This window comes from Penaeus monodon, chromosome 7 (genome assembly GCF_015228065.2).
Source record: "Penaeus monodon isolate SGIC_2016 chromosome 7, NSTDA_Pmon_1, whole genome shotgun sequence".
In the NCBI taxonomy this organism is placed as follows: domain Eukaryota; kingdom Metazoa; phylum Arthropoda; class Malacostraca; order Decapoda; family Penaeidae; genus Penaeus; species Penaeus monodon.
In genome coordinates, this window is record NC_051392.1 from 55,336,608 (window position 1) to 55,350,289 (window position 13,682).

Below are 13,682 nucleotides of genomic sequence, written 5' to 3' on the forward strand. Positions count from 1 at the left end.
TTGGGACCTGGAGCCACGTGGTCCACTGGTAACAGAAATAGACTTATGTATATACCATATTGAGAGCGGTGTGACATCTATTAATAGTGGATTCTGCCTGAGCCGGTGTGACATCCATTAATCAAGAGACCGGCCAGGCAGCTGTTGACTGCCTGGGTCATAATCTCACCTTCGGCGATAACAAGAAAGGTGTCTGTTCTTTTAAATAAAGCTGAGAATCAGACACAGAGTTTTCCTCTGGACCTGCCAGATGATATAATGTATTTCTAGTATAATTCAAATTAGAGACCATTATATATATACACATATATACACACCTATACATATATACATACATACACATATATAGTATATGCATATAAATACATATATATAAATATATACATATATACACACATATATCTCCTTGACTAAGACCAACACTCAGGAAATTGGGGGCCTATTAGAGGAACCCATTCAGTCAATACAGACTCGGAGTGAGGACGTTGAAGTCACAGAGAGCTTTGCATACCCTAGTAGCGTAGTCCATGTCTATGGGCTCTCTTTTGTACCAAAAACTAGTAAACGGATTGGTTTGGCAGCAGGAGCCATGAACTCGATCAACAGGAGCAATTGGAGATGTTAGTACCTATGCAGAAGGGCCAAGCTACGTGTCTTCAAGGCCTTGATACTGCCAGTTTTGTTGTATGGAAGCGAAACCTGGATGTTATCTAGTGGCTTGGAGTCTCGTCATGATGCCTATTGTGATAAGGCCCTGTGCTGGATCATGGTACAGTTGGCAGATCCATGTGTTCAACCATATATATCATATTGGTTATAGTGATTATAATATATATTATACTGATTATATTGATTATATATATCATAATGATTATATATATTATATTGATTATATACTATATTAATTATATTCATTATATATATTATATTGATTATACTGATAATATTGATTATATTGCTTATATATTATATTGATTATATTGATCATATATACTGATTATGTGTGTGTGTGTATATATATATATATATATATATATATATATATATATATATATACTCATATATATACACTCATATATGTACATACTCATATATGTACATACTCATATATGTACATATATATACATATATTGATTATGATGACTGTAATGTTTAAATTTATTATATATATTGCATTGATTATATTAAGTGTATTGGTTGCACACACTAATTTGATTGTATATAATGTAGTGATTATATACACTATATTGATTATAGACTTGTATCATATTCATTACAGTGATGTGTATAATCAATTATATAATTATATCGATTATTTTATATATATAGATTATAGTTATTGTATTGATTATATTTATTGATTATACTGAATATATATATTATAGCGATTATATATATTATATATTAATATATGAAATCACTATAATATATATATCTATTTCAACCTGAGAAGAAACTGTGAAATATGACAAGTTATAAACACAGCCAACAAAGCCATTGTTTCCTTTATTCCTATTTAGATTAGCTACATGATATAGGGGAAAAAATAAAATATATTGCATAAAACTTTTTATTTTTCTCATATAAAAAAAGAATGAACACTCAAAATGAATAACCAAGGAAGATTTACATATCCATAATCACCAAGCGTCTTTTCAAGACCAAAATAAACATACTCTTGTATACATTCACTTTGATATCAGCATGGAAATATGGAAACAGCACATAACAATATTTTCCTCTATTCAGCTTACTGGAAGCTTATAGCATGTGATTTACATAAAGACCAATTCCTTTGATTAAACCTATATTTGGTATTCGCAATTATCTTGTTAAATCATCTGCTATTCATCGGCGTTCAATGAGTGACGACTCTAAAATCCCATCATAAAAAAATGATAAAAATCTCCTTTCTCCTTCAAGTGCATATCTGGAAGTTAAGGTGTAAAGAAAACAGCTGTACTTTTTACTTCTTTTTCGTGTGGGAATGAAAAGGCTCAAAGCTTTTTTTTTTTAGCATCATACTATTGGAAATTTATACAAAAGGGAAAATCTAGTTTCACTTTATCAATAAAGAAATCTGCTTTCATGCTAAGAGAAAAAGAAAAGTTTGTGCCTCATTTAAACATTGTTATCAAGCAAGAAGTCCTGCACAGGATCATGCATTTATATATGATATGATTTCTAGGAACCTAGCGAGGAACATGTATTAGCATTAGTTCATATATAAAGAAAAGAAAAAAAAAATTATATATCACCAAATCAGATCAATATGAGAAACAAATATGCAATATTATCATTAACTTATCCTCTTTGGAAAGAAAATATCACACCCGCTCACATCTTCAAAACTCTCTTCCTCACCCTTTCACTCGAAGCATCCACATTTCTACAAACACGTCTTACATATGGTCTGCATTAAAAAGTCTTGTCAATTAACGTATTATAAAGCTGCAAAAATTAACATCATTGGTATATCACTTCCATAAGTATCTGGTAATAAAATATTTCTTCCTAACTATTAGACAAAACAGTAAAATTAATCTGGCATAAAATCTAAGGAACATTAAAGCCTTTGCTTTCAGTGGGGCATATTCAATGGCACACAGCATGATGCACTGCACCTTGCTAGCAATCTATACTAGGCAAAATCAGGGTCACAAAAGCTATACATATCTTGTGAAAGTCAAGATGATAATTAAAACAACTTACATACACACAAACACAATGGCAATCATATTAATTATTATTCCTGGGAGTTAATCCTAATTTGGAGTGTATGTTGCCAAGCCGCTCAATGTATTCATCAAGGCTCGATTCCTGCTCTCGAAAAAGACTCCTGAAATGAAGAGAACTTGTATCAGTACTAAAACAAAAAAAGAATCAATAATACTAAGTATAATAGATACCAAGCAAAACTGAAAATACATCAACTAATAAATTTGACACATATAGTTTGCTGGAAATGTATGCACATCTAGATCCCCAACACAGTTTTGCAGATTCCCAAAGAAGGTGCAATACCTGCGAGTTACTGATGCTGCTTGGTGTTGCAGACTAGGGCTGTTTGTCGTCTCTTTGGTTGGTGGTGTGTGACCTGTAATCCCACCGCAAGCAGTGGAAGTTCTGTTGAAGGTTAATGACGCTCTGGTCTCGTCTGTAAAGCGTAGGGGTAAACCTGGTCCACTAGCTGCTGAGTCCGGCCTGCTGCCATGAGTAGGCTCTGTAATTTGTTTGAAAATATATTAGTACTCGGAAAAATGTGTGTATATATAATGGGGAAAAAATTATATTATGTGAAAACTAATAATAAAAAAAAGTAAATTAATGAGTTATTAAAAAAAAAAAGGGAGGGGGAGAATCCTGCATATGATTCACTAGGCTGAATCCATGTAAATAAAATATGTAGGGATCATTTGTCATAGCCTCCTACAGATGCCCCTCCAGCATTTGTTGTCTGAGTGGTGTTTGTACATATATTCATATCCTCTCAATGATATAATGTGTACTCTAAATATCCTGTGTTTTCTGGTATGTATTTTTCTGATAATGAAAATACTAGCTCATACATGTCAAAGAGAGAAAATGTCATTGTTGATGAATCTTCCTAAATAGGATGAATGTGCACTGATCATGGGACTTTTTTCCTTGATCATTACTCCCTCATACAGTATAGCATCTATCTTCTATAACATCTACACTGAAATGACCACTATTCTCCTTGAAAATTTACAGTGCATAAATACCAAATACCATCTTTTACAATTGTAATTAGATTGATGAAATAGAAAACAAACCTGGAGTCCCGACTGCCGACGTGGGTGGGTTTGGGAGGAGAATTTGCGAGCCTAGTCTTCTACTTCTCTTCGATCTCTGAACCATGTATCTTATTCTGCAACAAGCTATCACTACCAACACACGCACCCTGAAAACAATAAAAGATTCTTCAAATGAACTACTTTCCACATAATTACCAACACCATTAATCATTTAATTTTCTTTCTTTCATGGTGCTTGAAAGAAGAAAAAATTATTATTCATTAAAAAGGAAATAAGGAAAAGTACATCACATAAAAGAGAAAAAATAATAGGATAAAGCCTTCCAAAAAATTAAAATAATAACAATAAAATAAAATAATTACCTAAATCTATGGTTTGGCTGGGCCCTCGGCTGAGGAGCTCTCGATGAACTAGTCCCTGGACCATACACTCGCTCGGCCATCACATGGAGGCGAGAATAGGTGTTCTGTTCCGTAGCTTCATAGCCCTGTAGCACCACAAGCAGGTACTTCTTTTGAAAGACCAGTGCTTTGCGCCATGACTCGCTTTGTAGGTACTTCCCATAGATGTACTGAGCCTGTGAGAAAAAAAAAAAATAAATAATAATAATAATAATTTTGTACTGAGTGGGAAGGAGGAGTTGGGGAGAATTTTTCTTTATATATATATATATATATATATATATATATATATATATATATATATATATATATATATATATATATATATATATATATATATATATATATAATGAAGGAGAAGGAGATGTGAATGTAGACATGAGTAATGAGGTTACTGGAAAGCAAGAAATGAAAATTAATAGTCCTCTGGGGTGAGCATATGTAATGCTTTTTGAGATAATCGCATCACTATCATTCATTCCCCACAAGTGGTATGCAACACAGCATCAAACAATCACAATCAAATGCATCATTCTCACCCTCAAGTCATCTGCAGGGGCACTGAAGTTCTGATTGCTAAGCCGTGATTCTGCTTCCCTTCGCAGCCTCATAAGTTCAGCATCTTTGCGTGAGATAAGCGACTGCAAAGCTGTCCGTTCTGTCTCCCATATTGAGCGCTCATTACGAAGAATTCTCTCTGGTGTTGGGCTTGAGTTAGCAGCCTGTGAAAAGAACTTGTATTTAAATTCTCATTTGTTCTTGAGCAAATGCTATACAATTTTGCAAATCAAGTCATGTACTTCTTTTTCTCTGTTAGAAAACAAAAAGAATCCAAGTACACTGAACTTGTCTTATGCTCTAAGGTTTACCCATTTAATCTTTGTTAATCTTGAACACACTTGCTATTTTATAATAGCAGTCCTTTTCTTAGAGGCAAAAATTTCAATCAGGATTAAAGTAACAAATAGAAAAGGTAGGTTAAAAAAAAAGAGAGAGAGAGAGAGATAAGCTAATGGTGGTTAAGTTTTCATACTCTATAATTAGCTGTAATGACTAGATTATGAAATTCAGTCTAATAGGGGAATACCAGGATATTTGAAGAAAATGGAAAGAGAGAAAAAAGATTCTCTTCTTTCAGCAACAACCAATACACAATGAAGTAAACCGCAACCTCATATAAGAACTCACTGCCTTAGCCTTGACCAACTGTTCAGTGAGATCTGTGATTATGGCCTCTAAACTAACAATCTTCAAACGTGCTGCGTGGCGGTTGTCTGTCAACCTTAGGACTGATTTACAAAGCTCAACATTTTCCTTCAGCTGCAGCTCGAAGTATTCATTCAAATTCTGTAAAATGGGAAAGAGATGCAACTAGTATGGTTATATGTATATACATTTTTAAAGCCTATCATAAGTACTCAATTTTATTCAAAATAAAAAATGAAGCATGTTGATTTTTTTTTTTTGGAAAATACGACTTATTCTATTTCTCCAAAATCATTTAGTAATCTTGATAATCTCTCATAGCTTCCTGCTAATGGCTGAAACACCAAATACATCATGAACACAAAGTAAAGCAAAAACATCAAGCAATCCCAGTCTTACATTTATCTTTGCAAGAGCAGGAAGACCCAGTCTGTTGATGGCCATCTTCTCCGTGTTCAACTCCTGCTGAAGTTGCATTTCCTTTTCGCGGGCTAATTCTAGGTCCTTTGAGATCAGGCTGTTCCTAAGACGGAGTGAACAGACTTCCGCCTCAGCCTCGCCCTTTGGAAAATAAGTAGAAATAAGATGAGATCATAGAAAGTAAAGGACTGACAAAGTATGGGAATCTGTAGTAGTATATTTTAGATAAAATATACTGTTTGTTGTTAAAATGTGTGCATACACATACTCACTGTGAGACTGACAGAGACAAATTGATGGACACAAAGACACTAGCATCCACATAGACATCCATGTGACCACACCCCTACACACACCATTGAAAAACTAACCAGCTTGTTTAGTACAGACGTATACGACGCATGCAGTTGTGCATCTCCTTCCCTGACCCTGTGGGATGCCATCTCGTGGGCGGCCGCTTGGGCTCTCAACTCAGCCTCCAGCTTAGTAAGTGCACTCTCAAGCTCTCGAATCCTCGACTCTTGATGCTGTATTCTCTCACAATCACTGGCGATCTGATAAAAATTAACAGTAAAAAAAAAAAAAATCAAATAAAGGTTTTATTTGCAAGTTTTTGCTCACTCATTCCAATAAAAATTAAATGAAATTCAGATGAGTTCTATGTCAATACCCAGAAATTGAAACTCTTTACCTGTCTCTTAAGCTTGTCCCTCTCTCCTTCCAAGTTTCTGATCCGTTTGGTAAACTCTGCACATTTTCCTTGCTCCTCCATCAACAGAGCCTTCGAGGAGGCTCTCTCAATCCTTAACTGTTCCGTCAGGTTCTGAACTTTCATGACTTCCTTATCATGTGACCTTTGCAATTCAGTGACTCTTTCTTGTTCAATAACAAGCTGCACCTGAGAATGTAGAATTTCCAACACTTAGTATAATCTGACACAATGTACCGAGACCATGAATTGTACTTCAAATCAGTGAATAGAAATCACCTATAATCAAATAGAGAGAAAAGAGAGTGAGAGTGTGATGTGAGAGACAATGTGAGTGTGTGTGTGAGAGAGAGAAAAAAAAGAATTTTATATATATTTATATATATATATATATATATATATATATATATATATATATATATATATATATATATATATATATATATATATATAAACAAAATATTTCCTCATTAGTTGTGCTCAGAAGAAGAAAAAAAAAAAAAAAAAAAAAATTAGTTCACAGGCATTTGCATTACCTTAACATCTTCATTCTGGGACCTGATGTTACTATCCAAAATGTCTGCATTCCTGGCTCGTGCTGAAGCCCGGCCCATAGCTGATTTTATACTCGTCTGTTTGTTCACAGCCTCATTCAACTGAGCACGGAGCATTAGGATCTTCTCTCGCTCCTTCTCTAAAGTTTCCCGCAGGTCCTGCAACGAGGGAAGGAAAGGAAATATGATGATGTATTTGCTGTACCATGTTGTGCCTTCTTGTCTAATAAAGTGGTTGTTCTTTAATTCCCTTCATTTTCTAAATCCAAAAAATACACTAGATACTTTAAAGCTGGAACAAAAAAGGCACTCAGCCCTCAAATGACTCAAGTAGCAAAAGAGTGATCTAGTTTTGAGGTCCTATTCACAAGGTGCATTACGGAGTCATATTTACTGATAATCCTTAGTCATTCATAAATTTTATTCCTTTAAGCACAGCTTAATTTGAAAATATTAAATCATTATTTTACTTGAACTTATAAATAAATCCTCAATTTTTTTTTCTTTTCTTCCACAATTTTTTTTTCTTTTTCTTTTTTTTCAAATGGCAGTAAAAGAAGGACCTCAATGAACCACAGACCTCACTGTATATCCTGAAGGTATTATCTGAAACATTTTACATTAGTTTCTTCATCAATTCTCACCTTAATGACCTGATTCTGCTGATTCTTGGTGGTGGAAGACAAACGACGTTGCTGATTAAGTACTTTTGAGACACTGCTGAAATTACTGCGTTCTGCCTGCAGGTCTGCTCTTAAAGTCTCAATCTGTTTCTGAGTGCTATCTATGCTTTCTCTGTAACATAGAATTACATGCTGATGATGATCGAAAAAAACACCATACTGTAATCAGTGAGGGATGGTATGTGCTGCAGACAAATAAAAAATATTAAAACATTAAAAAAAGTTCTTCCATTAAACAGTATGTAAGTCAAGGGAAATCAGTATATTTAATGTATTTAACATATAAGCATTAATAACAGATCCTGAACAACACTTCAGAACCACCAGCAATGAAAAAACAACTGAAACAATTTCCAACAAAAGGGCCATCACTTAAGTGGGTAAGAGACATTCAATTAAGCCAAACAAAATTCCTGCAATCTTTTAAAAGTTGGGAAGTACTATAGAAAAATCTCTGGCAATCCTATGGAGGTTATCCTTGGACAGGAGAATTCATAACAGTAAAATCAAATTTCAGGCCAAAAACTAAGTACCAGTAATACTGACATCTCGCATAACAAAACTGTCTAAAGGAGTAACAAGAAAAAAAGTTGTTGAACATAAGGATCAATCCTTGCATGACAGATTCTCTAATGCTAGATTTTGTCTATCACAAATCTTGGATTCCTCAGAAAACATCTTTATAAGGCTCAAATGATTACAGAAACTGACATGATACATCTAGATTCTGACAAGTTTAATCACAAAATATTACTCCATGCATTTAAGGGCTTAAGAATCAAACAAGAACAGGGGTCATAGATAAAGGTATTAAACACTCCAGAGAAACATTCTTTGCAAATGATACAAAGGTAAGTATTGCCATCTGATAATCTGAGGGATCTGAGATCAAAGATGTAATTGTGAAAAACAGGGAAGAAGAGAAATGTTCAATGTCACTCTTCACTGATAGGAATTCAATGTAAATTTTGCTGTACAAGCTAAGGTCTTCAAAAGAAGGGCTCATTTCATGTCATAAAATGAAAAAGCAGAGTGGGCCAAAAAATTGATAAAGTAATATATCACTGCTCTCAAATTATCAATACACTACTGATGATAACACCTCCATCTCCAGTGTAAGTGTACCAATTATTTCTGAATATGTGCAAGCACTGCAAATCATGAAAAGCACAAGAAAAATAACTGAATGACAAATGGATTACAAGAGAACACAAAATGACAATTACCTTAAATGATTCCTTTCCTCCTGCACTTTTTGCAGTTGTATCTGCAAGGCAGTGTGCTGAGATCGTAAAAATGTTATTTCTGAGATCTGATCTGCACCTGACAGCCTTTCCTGATGCAACTGCTCACTCAACTTTTCTATTCTTCTTTTATCAGCTTCAGTATTCAATTTCAGTTCATCTGCTGCTATCTCCTCTTGTTCCAGGCGGAATTCTAGCTGTTCAACTGTTGAAAGAATTTCCACAATAAACATAGTTTTGTTCTTTCTGCCTAACAATTTCAATCCTGTCCCACTAAACTATCCTAATCTTGCTTTGTGGCTTCTGTATCACATCTTACTCCTCTACTGCAACAACACTATGCCCAGCCAACAAAGGCTACTTGCTAAAACATTAACCCAATGCTAACGGGCATGGCATGTACATACATGCCATGCCCACTGTCAGTTTACTTTATTAAATGTTTTTACACATAGATGGCTACACTTGCACTAAGTCACCTATGAGCCAATTGCGAGTATTGCCTGTCTTGCCTGTTTACTCTTTTCCTTGATTTATGAAAATATTTTATATTCTCTTATTTTGCTGTTACTAATGTTTAGAACATCATAGTAATTATAATGTCTATAATAAAAATACCACCATCAATATGTAAAAAGTACATTTTTCCCACCAATTCAAGGAAAGGTGAAATCAGGTAAGGTCATAAGGTCTACTAATGGACTCCTTTTCACACACACACACACACACACAAAATGAGCACAGCATTTTCCTCAGTTAAGATACATTCCTTCTCTTCCCATTATCCATGTTGTCACTGACTTAGGCGCTTGGAAATTCAACTTGTATACTGTAATCCCTCCTATTTTCCTTTTTTCTCCCCTTATTTCCTTCATTTCCTATCTTTGATTTTAGACAACAAATTGGAGAAAAATCACTCTTAAGTTTTGCTTAAATCTTCATTTAGCAACAACAGCAATAAAATAAACTGCATACACATCACTGGTTTAGCCAAAGATGTCATTTAGGTTTTACTAACCTTTCTCCTTCATCTCTCTCTCCTTCTTGCCAAGCTCCTCCTCCAAACTTGCCATGCGACGAAGCAGCTGTGTTCTCTCTCTATTGCCGAGTGCATCAATGCCACTGGGCCCAGATTTTGGTGACACCTCTCTTGAGGCAACGCTAGAGTTGTCAAGGGATTCAAGACCCAGTAGGCCAGTCTGACTAATGAGAGACTTTTGTGTGGTGTTTAGATGTGACTGGTGCTTCTGGAGGAACATCAGCTCGATCAAAGTCAGTACCTGTATTATAAGAAGAATCAACATCAGTTATTAGGACTAAATGAAAAGATATAACCCATCCCACATGCATGTTAAGGACAGAATCTCTCTTCAAGAGATATAAATTCGTAAGACACAAAGAAAAAATATTAGTACACAAATATAAACCCCAAATAAAATCTGTAAGCTGCTCCCTTATTTTACAAAGCATTCTTTAACATACTATATTCATGAGTGAAAAAAAATTCTTTCCCAATATTACTGCACCAATATTTCACTATTCTTAATACATCACAGGCATTTCAAATGACCATTACCTGAACACCTTCTTGATGAACCTTTGTCATAAGTTTCTGGACCTTGCTGACAACATCCCCAGTCTCATCTCCCTCACTGACATCACTGAAGGTGCTAGAGGCTCTGTTTGAATGACCTGCATTCTCCCTGTCCTGCCCCTGCTTTAGGTAAGTGACCAGAGATGTATCCAGCTGATCTGACTTGTTAACCTCCTGGGCTACACCTGCCTTCAATTCTTCAAGGGAGTCGCACAAACGGTCTTGGGAAAAAGGAAACACTTTTTACTTTCAATTTACAATGCCAAGGAATGAATTTAAAGGTGCTGCAGGTGTTTAGTGATTACTATATTCAAAGTATTTAATGGTGACATCTACTTTCCTGGCAGGCTTAAAGAAACGACACAAAACTCACTAATATCCCGGCTCTGTTCGCCTGCTTCCTCCACTCTCAGTTTCTCCCGCCATTCACCAGCCTTCCGCAGCGCTTGGTCCTTTTGCAAAGCTGCCTCCTTCAGTTCAGACTCATAATACTGGCGAATCCTGGATATTGTCTCTTCTTTGTCCCGCACCAGTTTGGTTAAATCACTCACCTGTAAGGCGGGTGCGGGCAAAAAATTATCCTTCTGGGAATCTTTTCCACATCAAGGAAATATAAATCAACACAATATTGTGGCTATTTAGGTTCTATAATGCACACTGAAATGACTTTTTACTAATTCACCTGGATAGTATACCAGCTGAAGTATCATCCTACTCTCAAACTATTTCTGCCTCATATCAGTACCAAAATATCAATATCAATATTGTCCAAAATAACTTTCAGAAAAAAAATAGCTTTAAAGGAATATATATATATATTATATATTATATATATATATATATATATTATATATATATATATATATATATATATATATATATATATATATTTTTTTTTTTTTTTTTTTTTTTTTTTTTTTTTTTTTTTTTTTTTTTCTTTTTCTATTTCTTTTCCCCGTGTTATACAAAGGGGACAAACACTCACCTGGTCTGCCATGCGTTCCTCGTAGTCACTACATAATTGCTTTTCTCTAACAATCTGCTCTTCTTTCACATCTGTAAGCATAACACATTGCAAGACTTTTTTTTTTTTTTTTTTTTTTTTTTTTTTTTTGGGGGGGGGGGGGGGGCTTTTTCCTTCAAAGGTATGATATTAATGTCTGGTACACCATTCTAATTTCAATGTTCAAGCAGTGTAAGATCTAAAACTAACAACATCAACCCAAATGAATGTGGTCTATTTTCTTTTTCTTTTTTTAATGAAATAGTTCAATAATATTACTACAAAAGAACCTCTTTAAAAATACAAAGCCATTCATCACCTAATATCTCTCGTTGATATTGTTGCTCCATCTTTGAGAGCTCTCTGTTTGCGTGAGACAACTTTTCTTTCATCTCCACCTGTATTTGGTCCACTTGTGTGTTCATTTTAAGCAGCTCCTCTTCTTTACAATGAAGTACAACTGCCTGCTCAGCATACTTTTGTTTTAGCTGGGAAGAAAGAAGTATTTACACAAACGATTAAGTACCATTACTGACACATTTTTATGAAACATCCATAAGTGAATTTATCATTTTCATATCTGAGAAACATGGTGGGTGACTGTTGCCAGACAATGAAGCACTAGGAGGCACAAACACTAGCCACAATGGAAAGGATTTGTAAGGAAAAAATGATTTTTGGAGGAAAATCCAAATTACAGAAATAAACCATGAGGGTACAGGGAACACACTGCCACAGAGTTAATACATACCTGTTGCAACTGGTCTGTTTTCTCTTCTAAACTATGCTTAGTCATTCTTAATTCCATTTCCAATTTCTTCACTTTTTCTGAGCCTTCTCTGATGGTTTCTTTAAGCCTATCTCTTTCCTTTCCATATTCCATTAACTTTTCTTCAGACTCCTGATGGCATTTTCTTTCTTCTTCGTAATCGGTTTCCATGTTTTCCAACTTGCCTTGCAGCTCCAACAGCTGAGTTAAAAATATTTGCCATAAACAGTTTTTTATCCGTTTCATTAAAATCTACAGTAAGGGTCATTGCTAATAATATAATAGTGAGAAAACACTAAAATCTTACAAACACTTTCACATATTTTTAAAAAATACAAGAAAACAAAAAACAAAAAAATCTACCCACCTGCTCTTCCAGTCTGAAGCATCGATCTTGCAACTGGATTGTCTCTGAGGGCAACGGCTGTGGTACAACATCCTCAATTTCCTCTGACAGCTGTGTGATCTCTTCCTCACGTGCCTCTAATAAATCTTGAGCTATTCTGTAGTCATCCTCCAGTTTTTTCTGTTAATGGTGTATGCAGAATATCCAGGTAAGCAAATGCCAAACACAAGTCACACAACTTGAGCTTGAAACTCAACTAGGAGTATGTATCAAGGAAATCATTAAAAATATAGACCCATGAAATTAAAAGACAAAACACCTTGTATATATTCATTATCTAGTGATACTTATCATTAACACTAAATGTCACTGGTGATGTCTTCAATACAACTTCTTTATCATTATTACCAACAATGATACACTACATTAACTGTTAAAATTAAAGCAAAGAGATACAACCTATGAACTTCATTAATTAAAAATATACAGGGTATTTATATATATATATCTACACCTGATCACAATTCAACACCTAACATTACACAATTTCATATAACTTTATTTTGTGGAAATACATACATTTGACTGAATTTAATCCTTCATTCTTGCTTCAGTTCAACAGTGGTTACACAATCTACACACACACACACACACACACACACACACACACACACACACACACACACACACACACACACACACACACACACACACACACACACACACACACACACACACACACACTCACAAAACACACACACACACACACACACACACACACACACACACACACACACACACACACACACACACACACATCTCTTTCACTGGATTAGTCTTAGTCAATTCTTATGTTAATTCTCCATTTGCATTCATAGACACTCTTGTACAATTTACATCATAAGGAAATATATCATAGCAATACATACTTAAAACATACCTTTATATGAGAAATTTATAAATGTAAACATAT

At 34.7% G+C, this 13,682-nt stretch overlaps 1 protein-coding gene across 2 annotated transcripts in view; it reads right to left on the minus strand.

Annotated features, from left to right (window-relative positions):
• Nucleotides 1-1,556: 1,556 nt before the first annotated feature.
• The window catches only part of LOC119575473 (A-kinase anchor protein 9-like), a 19,835-nt gene continuing 7,709 nt past the window's right edge, over nucleotides 1,557-13,682 (minus strand). For both annotated transcript variants that reach the window (XM_037923119.1, XM_037923118.1), the window contains 19 exons: nucleotides 12,731-12,889; nucleotides 12,346-12,564; nucleotides 11,914-12,082; nucleotides 11,577-11,647; nucleotides 10,965-11,142; nucleotides 10,574-10,812; nucleotides 10,016-10,277; nucleotides 8,980-9,202; nucleotides 7,715-7,865; nucleotides 7,053-7,229; nucleotides 6,499-6,705; nucleotides 6,179-6,361; nucleotides 5,787-5,948; nucleotides 5,370-5,528; nucleotides 4,721-4,903; nucleotides 4,143-4,357; nucleotides 3,798-3,925; nucleotides 3,025-3,223; nucleotides 1,557-2,839 (listed from right to left, as the gene is read on the minus strand). In XM_037923119.1, the coding sequence (XP_037779047.1) occupies nucleotides 2,740-2,839; nucleotides 3,025-3,223; nucleotides 3,798-3,925; nucleotides 4,143-4,357; nucleotides 4,721-4,903; nucleotides 5,370-5,528; nucleotides 5,787-5,948; nucleotides 6,179-6,361; nucleotides 6,499-6,705; nucleotides 7,053-7,229; nucleotides 7,715-7,865; nucleotides 8,980-9,202; nucleotides 10,016-10,277; nucleotides 10,574-10,812; nucleotides 10,965-11,142; nucleotides 11,577-11,647; nucleotides 11,914-12,082; nucleotides 12,346-12,564; nucleotides 12,731-12,889 (3,384 nt within the window). In that variant the 3' untranslated portion in view covers nucleotides 1,557-2,739. The remainder of the gene's footprint in view (nucleotides 2,840-3,024; nucleotides 3,224-3,797; nucleotides 3,926-4,142; nucleotides 4,358-4,720; nucleotides 4,904-5,369; nucleotides 5,529-5,786; nucleotides 5,949-6,178; nucleotides 6,362-6,498; nucleotides 6,706-7,052; nucleotides 7,230-7,714; nucleotides 7,866-8,979; nucleotides 9,203-10,015; nucleotides 10,278-10,573; nucleotides 10,813-10,964; nucleotides 11,143-11,576; nucleotides 11,648-11,913; nucleotides 12,083-12,345; nucleotides 12,565-12,730; nucleotides 12,890-13,682) is intronic.